This window comes from Lutjanus erythropterus, chromosome 8 (genome assembly GCF_056507025.1).
Source record: "Lutjanus erythropterus isolate fLutEry1 chromosome 8, fLutEry1.hap2, whole genome shotgun sequence".
NCBI classification, from domain to species: Eukaryota; Metazoa; Chordata; class Actinopteri; order Lutjaniformes; family Lutjanidae; genus Lutjanus; species Lutjanus erythropterus.
In genome coordinates, this window is record NC_139324.1 from 28,295,226 (window position 1) to 28,308,873 (window position 13,648).

General features: G+C 37.9%; 1 protein-coding gene across 1 annotated transcript; it reads right to left on the bottom strand.

Moving 5' to 3' along the window:
- Nucleotides 1-799: 799 nt before the first annotated feature.
- phgdh (phosphoglycerate dehydrogenase) lies at nt 800-10,524 on the bottom strand. The gene is made up of 12 exons (XM_084725176.1): nt 10,285-10,524; nt 8,299-8,450; nt 8,153-8,218; nt 7,994-8,048; nt 7,695-7,793; nt 6,602-6,734; nt 5,619-5,767; nt 5,313-5,465; nt 3,788-3,926; nt 3,399-3,526; nt 3,081-3,303; nt 800-1,013 (listed from the first exon to the last, which is right to left on the bottom strand). The coding sequence occupies exons 1-12, from the start codon at nt 10,420-10,422 to the stop codon at nt 859-861; spliced, it is 1,590 nt and encodes a 529-aa protein (XP_084581302.1). The 5' UTR covers nt 10,423-10,524; the 3' UTR covers nt 800-858.
- Nucleotides 10,525-13,648: the final 3,124 nt, after the last annotated feature.

The window sequence follows — 13,648 nt, forward strand, 5'->3', positions numbered from 1 at the left end:
TAAACATGGCGACGACTCCAGCTTCTCCGTACTTATAATCTAAGTCGATTGTATTTTCAAACTATGATTCTACTTATTTCATACATGCAATTTAATATGCATCGGTGATTTTGTATGTTTGTATTTTAACTTAAGTATATCTCTCGGGTGTGATTTTCATATAAGCTTTTACAGCTTTCTAGCAATACCTCACACATTTCTCTTTTGTATTTTTTCTGTGTGAAACAAATAAACCTAAACAGTATTATACAAATTATTGATGTTGACAGTCTGTGTTGCATGTGCTCCTACTATGTAGTTCACACTGGTGGGTAGTTTTACTGGAGATGCATATTTTATGAGCTTGTTTTGCATGGAAAATCTTCACAGTAACCAGCTGTCAGTTAGATATGAATATCAGATATTATGTTCCCCTGTACAATGTAATGTGATCAGACACTTTGAATCACTACGTAAAAAAATAGCCGCAGAGTTGAAATAATAATCTGACTTTAGATGTGCTTAAAATGTAAGAAGTGAAAGTTCGCTGAATAAAAACAGTCAACTACCTGCACCTTAAAGTTGTTCTTAGTGTTTTAGTAAGTGTAGTTTATTTTACATCTCTGTCTTTAAAAAGGTCAAACAACAAACTGAACAGCACACAAACTGGAACATTTCATTCAGTTTTACTTTGACAAAGTGCATGTAAAGCTTCTAAACACTGGAATGTTTATCAAAAATACAAGTTGTGAACTGCGAGTGTTCAACTTCTAAACAAGTTGTTAGTTGTAAATGTTAAAGACCAAAGATTTAGACTTATGTTAAGACACTCTCTGAGAACTTTCAGGTTTCCAGTTAAGCACTGCAGGCTGCTGTCATTTAAATGGTGAGCTGTGCTGCCTCCTTTACCAGAGGCTTCAAGGCACCGAGGTCTCGCAGGAGAGAGGACACCCCCACACAATACCACAGATCTCCACTGCGGTCTGCGGGAGCGCTGAAGGACTCGATCTCCACTCCCTCTGTGGCCAGCAGCCCTGCACAAAGAACAATCGGAAAAGAGAAGAGGTGTGATTTTAAAGAAAGACATAACTCAATACCACCTTTCATCAGATGGAAAGACAAAAAACAGTGAAAGCAAATGTGGTGGACTGCTTTTGTCTTGGTAACAGAGATGCATGCTGTGGTGTTGGATGATTCAAACAGTAAAGCCTGCTGTCTCTGTTGGTTCTGCCTCTGACTAGCTATGTGTTCACAACTCAAACTATTTTTTTTTAAAGTTATTCTGCTGAACTTGTGTTTCTTACCTCTTCAATCTTTGTTGCTAACTACACAGGCAGACACGTGTAAATTTACTATGATAGTAGAAAGAAGTTAAGTTCCTGTACAGGCAACAGACGGCGGCAAATCAGTAAAGTTTTAAGCATATACTGTTTCTGGAAGCATTGAAACAGTGTATGCATATACAGTATATTCCTTTATGTTTTGCTGCACAACTTTTAACACTTAAAAGCAAAACATTATTTTTTCTTATGTGATAAAAGTTTGTAGGATTCAAACAGTAATTGCAAAATGACTTTCATCTTTAACCACTTGTACCCTGATGATCACTTAAATTTCCCCTTTTAGAGAAGCTAAGTCCGTCCCCTTCTGTTGTCTCCCACTGGACCTCATTTCAGAAAAAAATGAACAGTAAACAAGAGCAAGAGAACCTTTCTATGTATTTTTTGGAGGGGTTTTTTTTGCGTTTATTATCCAGTACAGCTGGAGAGTAGGCAGGAAAGGTAGGAGAGAGAGGGGATGACAGGCTGGAATCAAACCAGGGCCGCTGCAGAGGACTGACAGCCTCAGTATATGGAGCACACACTATGCACTCCTGTGAGACGCAGCTGAGGCCGAGGCTGTGTGGAGCTGCTGCAGACAGCTGCATAGATTATGAGAGCGTATCTGCTGCGTGAGACCTGCGAGTGAAAAATGTGTTGGACACGCTTGTGTTCTAGATTCCTTGTAATGAGCTGCCTGTTCCTACTTTACACATACCTACACAGGAAGAACGTGCTGCCCTCTGTGCTACTTGAAAACACTTATTTGTTGTCAAAGACCAAATTAAGGACATATATGCATTAAACAAAAGTATGAGTCTATAGAGCTTATTACAGCTCAGTTAACTAAAAGCCAAAGATTTTAGATGCACAGTTGAGAACAGGTTTTCTCTACAGTATCAATTTTCTTTATAACGTGCTCAACAAACATTTTAGTGAAAGAATTATCAGAAATGGGAACGGTTGAATTTTGATGCATTTAAGTTTACTGGCTTTGTAAAAAAAACAAACAAACAAAAAAAGACTGGAAAATAATTGAAATAGGTATTATTAAAGTAGTAGAAGTATTTATCCGGATTTCTCCAGTATTGTTCAGAAGATTATACAGAGATTCAAAAAATTTGTTCCAAGCCAGAAAATCTTAAATTCTGATTGTAAAAATGATCCAAAAATGCTTTTCTTTATTTTTAGAGCACACATATGATTACACATTACACTTGTTCATAACTGCGTTTTGCTTCACTTAGTTGCATAATTCTTGTTCACTTTAAGAACTGTTATCATTTACATACTGATTTTTAATAGTATTTTACCTAAATATATGTATAGTGTTGACTGGCTTCAATCTGTTGATGTATATTGTTGTAATTTTATGTAAATTAATGTCATTAATGTTAATTTATGTAACATGTTATGCATCTTATGTTAGGTGTGGACCCCAGGAAAACTAGCCTGATTGCCATAACATCAGCTAATGGGGATTAAACGGAGACTAAATAAACAAATTACACTTTTTCCAGTAGAAAATGAATGTGTGGCATTTTGGATCTGGCTTAAATTTCTTTGTGATGCCCTGTGAGTCCATGCAGACTGGACACAGTTGTATGCATAACACAATCATGAAAACTTTATTAATATTTCACACTTTAGAGTGAAATGCTTGAATGCAAGATGTAATTTATGAAGCTGTACTGCATAGCCTTATTCTAACAACTTTAGGGTTATAGGATGGATTTCTCTCTGAACATTAGTGACTAACTGCATAATTTCAAAGTTTCTTACCAGCCACTGAGGATAACAGCTGAGGGTTTGCAGAGGCCTTGAAGAACAGCAGATTTCCAGTGAGAGAGACCGGCTGTCTGAAGACACTGTCACTCAGCTCAAGTAGGACCGGCATGCCACCTTGAACTGAACCGCTAGCTTTGTAAGTGCAGCCACCGGCCCCGATCTCCACCTTGCAGGCGCCGCCGGCAGCCCCGTTAGACGCACAGTGGGTCTGGTTTACCTGAGGAGTCAGTTCACATGAACGAAAAGATTATTTTCTGAAAGACACGCTCGTTATTGTCACGTGACGTTGGCAAGAACAAGCTGATGTTGTACCGTGATTCCAGACTCCTTAGCGAGGCTCAGCACGTTGATGAGGTTCGGGCAACAGCCAGATCCGTGATTCAGCAGTCCGACCAGGACTGATGAAGTCATGTAACCAGTGGAGGACTTCATGCAGTCCCCTGGTTTGAGGACGACAGAACATAAGAAGTGAAAAATTTCAAAGCAACACAGTTGATTTTATGAATACTGTTAACAGCAGGAAGTTTAACTTTATAACTCAATACAATACGTACAACTGCCTGGGCTCTACCAAACACAGTGGCAGTTTCATAATCATACCACAGGAGGGAGCTTAAACCCACCATTACAACATTATGTTCCTATGATAAACCAACTAACCCCCCCACACTTACACAAACTGGTTAAACCAGTAGTTTTACCTTCAGTAGTGATTTGGACATGACTGAATGGTTTCTGAGAATTAGTGCACGACTGCAGCACCGCTCCAACAGCTTCTCCGAGTTTGATCAGTTGGTGAGACTCCTGTGAGAACGTGCTCGCCAAAACCTGTGCATTCACCTACAAAAAAAAAAGAAAAGAAAAGACAGTGCTATTGATATGTCCTTATCTGTTTTCTTCAAGTATTTTGGGGGGCTTTTATGCATTTAATCTATAAAAGCTGAAGTGAAGACAAGAAAGAGGGAGAAGGAGTGGGCGGAGACACGCAGCAAGCGACCACAGGCGGGAGTCGAACTAATGGCCGCTGCAGACGACTCACAGCCTTGGCACACTCTGCCAACTGATTGGCGTGGCCACTTCTTCATCTTTTTAATGTTAGTGTAACAAAAGACTGAGACGTTTTATCCCAGATTTAAGCACAATTAAGCACTTTGAGACTCACATTAGAGCCATGATGGGCGCCATTTCTCGACTCTGAATTTCTTCAGTGTCAGCCTCCATATTGATTATCACCATTTTTATGACCAGTTTGTTTTGTTGACTTACAATGCTACCAGTTTGATCATATAATGACTTTGTGCAAGTGTCTTTGTGGGTCATTTTTATAACAATCAACCAAGTGTGTACATGTTTTCACTGAAAGTTTATTCATGATTTTGGAAAAAGCAGTTGGCCATTTTAGTTTATTTAGTAGTCAACCATCACACAATCTAGGATGATCATGTGATGTAACTGATGTTCTTTTTGCCAGCTTCTGTTTTCAGGGGCAAGAATAAACTTTCAAACTTAACAAATGCTCAAAAAAATGATGATGGAACTTGTGAGAACATTTTTCCAACTTCATAACTTTTCATTCTAGTCACTACAACTACAACAGATGATATTTTAAAGGTGTCTAAATGGATAAAAAGATAACATACCCACCTCTGGAAAACATGGCATTAGGACATTAGTCACACACTGTACAGACTGTAAAGCCCCCCTGAGGCAAACAGTAAAGTCTAACAATCCATTTGAACTTAAAATCATTAAATTAAATTGCAGGAAAAAAGCTTTTCCATTATCATGCAATCATTTTATGTCAAAATATCACAAAGAGATAATAAAGGGTTAGGGGTCATATTTACTTGGTGTGAATTTTCGTAATCATTCAAATTTGGTAAATAACACATTTTTCTGTGGTCTAAACACATTTATTATTCCTTTACACAGACTTTAATGTAAAGCGAAGTTAAATGAAGCATGTCACATTCATTACCTATTGCATCTTCAGGTTACAAACCTTGGAGTTAGAATTTATGCAACATTCGTGACATTTTCACACATGAAAACACATTTATTTGCCACAGGGAGGACAGCTCAGGCTGTGAAAAAGTTAACGCTCTCTCCAACTTGTGCTTCAAGAGAACTTGATGGAAGTGCAGTCCTATATAACTGGGGTGCCCCTTGTCAAAGACTGGGTCGTAATTTGTTTAAAAAGGCATGAGAACACCAAGTAGAACTTACAGCTCCAACCAGCTTGCTGCCCTTCACCATGTCCACAATCTGCAGAGCGATGTCCTCCCCACATCGAGCCTGAGCCTCCTTTGTACTGGCTCCCAGGTGAGGACAGCTGATGACATTCGGATGGTCGACCAGCGAACGGTTCTTAGGAGGCTCCTGCGACCAAACAGCAACACAAAGTAAGATGTAGATCACCACAGCTCTTTTATCAATATTAATATTAATGAGTGACCAAAGACACACACACAAAAAAAAAAAACACTCAAATAGACGGATAATTTGTGTGAGGACATGCTCCAATGGTCTTGCCTCAACAAAGACATCCAGTCCGGCTCCTCCACACTGTCCGGACTCCAGCGCCCTGAGGAGAGCAGCCTCATCGATGATGCCCCCTCGTGCACAGTTCACAACCTTCACTCCTTTCTTGCATTTAGCAAATGTTTCATCATTAAGCAAACCTTGGGCAAAAAAAAAAAAAAGTTTATAAGCACAAGTTATGATTGCTATATAACTGAACAATGCAACAGAAACAGTCTGTCAGTGCCTAAATTATTATTTTTGCTTACTGTGATGTGATTTCTTGTAGTGTATTCAAATGCTTCATATCTCTAAAATCCTTGCAACCTAAGCTAAAATTGTATTTAAGTCAATAAATAATAAATGAAATTGACATTTTTTCATCAAATTTTACTGAACAAACACAAAAATATTGATCCCAAAGATTTCTTAACATAGAAACATGAACAAAATCTTTCTTAACACTCCAAAATTTATTGGAATATATATATTATTATAATATATTTTTTGGCTTTTGAGATATGCTCATTTTTGAATGCAAAGACACTTTAATAATTTAATCTGCAACAGAGATATTTTCTCAGTGCCTATATTGGTATTTTTGCTCATTGTGATGTCATAAGGTGATTTAAAATGCTTCATATCCTTAAAATATGTACCACCTGAGCTCAAAACTATGGACTCAATCCTGTTTCTCTCATTCTCCCTCTGACATGAGCTATCGACCAGCCTCTCTGCTCCTCGCCTGGCGCCACCTTGTGCTGTCACCATGATTTGTAATGATGATGACATCATCACAATCATAAAATGGGACAGAAACCTCGGCTTTCATTTGCAAGAAGAATTAATTCTCTAGATATTAAGTTTTTTTTTTTTTAAATTGTAGATAGATTCAAACAGGATCATGCAAACAACAATCTCCTGCGGTAGAAGCCGCCGCCCACAGGAGGTCATTTTTCATAAGAGATAATCAGGAGAACCTCAGTAGAACTCACCAACAGTAGAGGGCATTAGAGGAGTGTGGACAGTAATATAATCACACTGGGGCCAAAGCTGCTCCAGAGACATCTGCTGCACCCCCCAGGTAGCCGACACCTCAGGAGGAGTGATTGGATCGTAGCCGATTGTCTAAGAAGAGCGAGAGAAGGAAAAAAACAAACGCACCTTTACATGTTTGTTCCATCTAAGTATTGAGGTGCAATTAAACCACTGAGAAATGTGAGCACAGTCTTGTCATTTACAACCCAAATTCCAAAAAAGTATGGATGTTGTGTAAAACCTAAATAAAAACAGAAAGCAATGATTTGCAAATCCTTACATTAAATCAAATACAGTACAGAAACAAGATATCTAATGTTCATTTATTGTTTATCTGAATTTGACCGCTGCACGATGTTCCAAAAAAGTTGGGACCGGAGCGACAAAAGACTGGGAAAGTTGTGTGTGGTATGAAGGGTATGAAAGGGCACATCCTCAAAAGTCTGAGTCGTTCACGTGGACATGGATGGGTTGACGTTCATAACTTTTTCTCAACACATAACTGTGAGGAATTTATAGGTTTCACCACCTAGAATCCATAATATCATTTAAATATAAGTGAATCTAGAAAAAAATCTATGCACGTAAGGGGCAAGACTGAACCAACATGGAATGCCCATGACCTTTGACCCCTCAGGTGGCACTGCATTAGAAATCAACATGATTGTATGAAGGACACGACATGGGCTCAGGAACACTTTGGAAAATGGTTGTTGGTGGATGAAGTTAAGACTCCGAACATCTAGAAACGCTGCAGACTTCTCAGTTAGTGTCCTCAGGTACTGAAAACTCACTGAGTGTTGTTTAAAAGAAAGGCGAAGTATCACAGTGATAAACATGCACCTGTCCAAACATTGTTGAAGCGTGTTGTAGGCACGAAATTCAGAATGACTGTATATTTACAGAAAACAATACAGTCAATTAGTTTGTGCATTAAAATACTGACTTTGTAATGTATTCAACTGAGGCTAGTTACTTATGAAATGATTTTCTGTTTTATATAACATCCCAACTTTTTGGGAATTTGGGTTGTATAATCTCGTTACTCACCCTCATGCCAAACGACTGCATTCTTGTGGCGACTTCCTTTCCTATTCTTCCAAGTCCAACTATTCCGAGGACCTTGCCATACAGCTCTGCACCCATGAACTGTAAAATCAGAAGAAAAAAAAAACACAATGAGCCCCGTCTACAAAACCCGAAAACCGCAAAGATCCAAGTGTCACGTCTGATTAGAGATGACTGGCTACACAATGGAGCCGACCATGCAACGGTAATTGCTTTGTGTGCCGTCTGCAAACACAGTCGTTCAAACAGCCAACGGGGAGCAAACTGGAATCTCCGCTCACCTTTTTGCGATCCCAGTTGCCTTGTTTCATCGACATCGCAGCTTGAGGCACATTCCTGAAAGCAGAATGGCACAGTAATATCACCTCTACGTCACCTTCGATACAATTAAAAAGCCTGAACGTGTTGATAATTGTTCATAAAGACATGACTCATCTTGCCTTGAGAGGCTCATCAGCAGGGCACATGTCAGCTCAGCGGCACTGATCGTGTTACCGCTCGGAGTGCTGGAGAGAAAACAGTCTACGGTTAACGAGCAGCATGTTATACACAGAAATCAAACTTCGCGCACACACAGGAGACTTACTTCATGACAATAACACCCTTTTTGGTGGCGGCATCAACGTCCACGTTGTCCACACCGGTCCCGGCTCTCCCGATGATTTTCAGATTATCAGCAGCATTTATAACGTCGGCTGTCACCTTTGTTGCGGATCTCACCACAAGACCGTCGTAGTTCTAGGATGGAGAGGAAAGCACACCATTGATTTCACGGTGTTTGAGTCAGTTTATCTACTCCAGGATCGATTACCAACTGTGCAACGTTGCAAACTGCCTCATGACCCTGAAGTGAAATAGATTCAGTGTGTGTAAATGACTCTCTGGTACTGTGATCAATGCAAAGTTTTAAAGCACAATATAAACATACATGATAAAGGGCCTCAAAACTTGGATCATAACTTTATCTGGTGGTCTTCTATAGGAGCATCATATACTTTAAATTCAGTTCAAGTGTACACAGTTAAATAACTGTGTGTCAACTCGTGTTTTTTTCCCCTTTTCTTTTGTTAGGAGCTGGTGAAAAAGTCGTTAATCAGAATAAAGAACTGAACAGAGAGCGGCTGAAGAGGAGGCTCTTGGTCTGCTTCCCGGCTCACTCTGTGTGGTGCTCAGTTTGTGGTGTGAAAGCAAATGGACCAACCAAGACGTGCGAGTGTGACAGCAGATATGCGAGTTCAGTGTGAATTTAACAGCTTAACTACTGCTGATCATGACCCGTTAACAAAGCTGATTCATGTAACTGATGTGTAGCCCAGCAGAGCAACTTTATGGCAGCTATTATGGCACCATTTTGATAACTGATTATCAGTTTGAGTAATTAAAAAAAAATTAAGTCAAAAATTCCCTGATTTCAGCTTCTTAAATGTGAGAATTTCTGGTTTCTTTACTCCTTTATGACACTTACGTGAATATCTTTGGGTTGTGGGCAAAACAAGACATTTGAGGACGTCATCTCAGACATTTTTCATGATTTTCTGACATTTTATAGACTAAAAAACATATCAGTTGATTGGGAAAATAACTGGCTGACTAATTAAATAATAAAATAAAATAACTGCTAGTTGCAGCTCTAATTGTTAATAACTGAAAAATGTAGAGCAGGGCTGCAACTAACAATTATGTTCATAGTAAGTTAATGGTCGGTTATTTTCTTGATTAACTGATTAATAATTATTTGCCTAGAAAATGTCAGAAAATAGTGAAAAGTATTCTGACATTATCAAATGTCGTCTTCTGGCTACAACACAAAGATATTCACTTCACTGTCATAGAAGAGTAAAGGAACAAGAAAATATTCACATTTAAGAAGCTGGACATTTTTCTCTTATAAAAAAAAACACTCAAAACGATTAATTGATTATCAAGATAGTGGCCGATTAATTGATTATTCACGTAATCATTGCAGCTCTAGTGCAGAGCGTGAACTCTCTGTGCAAAGGTCACGCAGGGAAAATGTTCCACTGAGTAAATCTCACCCTGCCTGTTAATGCAAACACTTTAATTCAGTCTGCATTGTCTCTAATCTGACAAATCTAACTGGAACAAAGTCAAGTATTTATTCCAGTTAACGTGGAATACGGGCTGTGCGTTCATCTGCAGCATGTGGCTCCGAGAGAAAGTGATGATGGTGAACCGGCAAAGTGAGGGATGAGTTGCATCATCCTCCCGAGGGGGCGGTACTATCTCAACAATCAATTCTTCTCCTCTCACACCTCAACCTGAGACTCACGAGAGCACGTGAAGTGCACGACTTAAAAATCGAAGCGCACACACCTGAGGTTAATTTTGAATTAATTCAAACGCAGGTGCTGCTTTTAAAACACTTCCTCGAGGCAAGTGAGGCGTTCAATGACACCAGCTTTTAAGATGATGCCAGTTGAAAAGCGACTAAACTTTTTTTTTTTATCGTGACTGAGAAAACGGCTGCGTATGAATAAAAAAGAAAAAAAAAAAAGGAAACGAGAGCCGGTGCATGTGAAAGTAGTTATGCAACACAGACCGCCAACCTTACCTTAATCTCAGCGATTAATTCATCCTTCTTCATGTTCTGTTTTTCGGTGACTCGGATGCCATTTTCCTCCAGGATCGTCCTGCAGCGGGGGTCCACACTCTCACTGATTAACACGGTCTTGATGGAGACGGGGGCCATGTTGGGGGGGTTTCTGTCCGGGCTGAGAGTTGGTGAGCAACCGGTGCTGGATGGCTAACGTCTCCTCCGTGAAGTGATGATGGACTCGGGGGAGTTTTTGTTCCCTCTGCTGGTTTTGAATGGTTATCTCAGATTTAAGACGGCCCCCTTTTTTTGAGTAAACCCGCCTCTCCCGCATCTCCTGTTCTGACGTAACGTAAAGGAGGATCCGCACTGGAAACCAGTTCACAAAACAAATACACACCAGTTTGATACCATTATAAAGGTGGTGAAAGTACAAAAGTATTATCTGCAGAAATTTACACAGTATGTAGAAAATAAAAACGCTTTGTATGCAGGGAATTACATACTTTAAATATAATGAGGCTGCACAATTAATCAAAATCACAAAATGCAACATCTAAATCACATTTTTTTTTTCATAAAGAAAAAAAAAGTGGTTTAAAAAAAAATAGCTCCATGATAAGAGAACATGTTTTTGGTATAGACCCCAACAAATGACACATCATCATACATTTAATGTATTATTTATTTACAATTTACATTATTATTCTTATAACATCAACTGTAATAATAATAATAATAATAATAATAATAATAATAATAATAATGCCAAACAATCTTGTAAGTCATTATGAAATAATATACATTATAATTACTTAGCTGATAAGTCATTGTTTTGAGAAGGTGTTACAGGATATTTTTTCATCATAATGGTCAAAATCAGCTTCCGTAACTGATGCATTAATATGTAAGCAATGATGGAAAATAACAAGTCTAAGTACATGTAGGTTTTCTCTTTTGACGTACATTCTACTTATGAAATATTGTAATTTTTAGTTACTGTTGTTACTTGTTAGGAAACTTAACTGATTCTGATTTTTGCAAAAACCTTTCAAGATCTTTGTCTTTGATATGTTTTGTTATAATCTAGCCTACAGTATATACAGTACATACAGCAGCGACATAGATTACATTCAACTTTATTGTCATTGCACAGAGTACAAGTACTGAGACAACAAAAAGCAGTTAAGTGCATAGAGAGATACATAAACAACAGAGTATATATGAATATGCAAAAATATATACAGTATGAACAGAGTGAAATGAATACACTATATTACATATAAGATACAGTATATATATAAAGCATGGTCAGCAGTTTGGCAATCGCAGGTGTAAATATGGAGTGCAATATGCATGCATATTCTGAGTTTTTAATCTCAAGCTGTTTTTTCTTGACTAATTAAACTGAATTTTAATTTCTCTTTGTGTAGTCGTTATTTATGTACAGAGGTGACCCAAATCAGTGTGAGTCAGCATGACACAAGAGTTAGAAAAAACACAATATTTCAAAGGTACTTTTTTGGTGCTTTGAGCGCCACAAGCTGAGTGCCATTTGGTTCCAGTATATTATCTGTGCTGTGGCTAATATCTTCTAATTATGGGGTGAACAGTCCCATTACAGGTGTAGCTCAAGTGGGCTTTAATAGAACATTTTCCCAAAAATGTTTCAAATGAAATGCTTTGGCGAATATACATTGACATTGGCATTGATGCCATTGTAAACATGCAGTGGAACTTTTATTTGTGTGTTAATCATCCAGCTTTTGGAGAAATTAACTGTTAGTTCAAACTATTTAAATATTTACAAGATCAAACTTACTATTTAGATTTTTTTTATTATTTTTTTTTATTGTTGTTTTACAGATCTATATTTTTATAGCACTTCTGTGAACACACTGAGCCAGAGATCAGGAGACAGAGTGAGACAGGAGCTCACACCGTTAACATATTTTTTTTTTCAGGAATGTCTCAATCTGGAGATCCGGACAGAAAGAGTGAGAGAAGCGCACACCAACCCACAGAAAGTTTCAAAGTGAGAGTGTCACTGTAACCATAGAAACTCACCACAACTGACCTGTGCTAACAGCAAAGCCAGATTATTACGTGTCTGCTGGAAAAATAATACTGCAAAAATTGACTGTATTGAGATTTACAGTAATAATATATTTACTGTAAAATTTTCCAACCAATTATAAGTATGCAGCAATGTATTTTATACATATTATACAGTAAGCATGTCTTCATTTTACAGTAATCATACATAAGAACTACAAAAAATGCTGTATACATATTAAACATTGAAGATTTCTTCATTTTACAATAATAATGCTGGGAAAATTGCAGAAATTTGTTACAGTGTAGGTTCATATGAAGCCCCTGAAATAAAATACAAATGGGTGGTTTTGCTTTAATAATTTTAATACCTGAAGGAATATCAAACTTTTTCACGTCTTGTTTCAGATCGCAGTGGATCAGGTCAGGCAAGTCCATTTTTTCAGCTTTAATGAAACAGACACTGTTCATCACCTGACTCATTAGGCTGCACATGACTGCTCCCTCCTTATCTTAATGCCAGCTCAGTAATAAGACATGTCTGTCCCAGTTGTGCCATTATATCTGCTTTTAACACAAGGGATTAAAGCCCATGTGATTTGTTTGTATGCAGAATTCATCTGAGTGCACCATGTACAGTACGTGTCAAGATGTTTGAACCATAGGAGATCTCACTTTCTGATATAAACCAGAATATTTTGTCATGTCACTTTGTTTACATACGGAGTGAGCAGTGTGGACACATGAATGTGGATCAACTCGCTCCAGGGCTGTGTTCTCTCCAATTTCCTCCCACTCTATGCACAATAACAACAACAACAAAGCACAAAATTTAAATAATAAAGGTAAAACTACATTTTTTTGGAAACACTTTTACTCATGTTAAGATGTGATCTCAAATCAAGTAACAAGGCTGGATCTATTCTGTCAGTTAATACAGTGGGGGATATTACTAGATACATGATGAAATTAGCACAAATTTAATTTGACACAGAATGAGTGGAGCACTTGAGGCCCTGTGCTGGGGCTTTTTGAGCCTGTGGTTGCTTGCTTGTTTCATTTTCAGGATTACATTTCTGCTGCTTTTTTTTTTTTTTTTGCTTTTTTTTTCGTGCAAATAAATAAAAAGCTCATTGAATACCTCGTAGGATTAAAAAAGTATTTGTATTTGTAGGAACATTGTTTTTTTTTCCCATGACCCACAGAATCCCATAAGTTATATATTATAATGAGCAATTTCTTGAAAGTTATTATCTCAAAATTATAAGTTAGTATCTAAAAATATTGCATCAGTATCTCAAAACAATAAATTAGTATCTCAAAATAT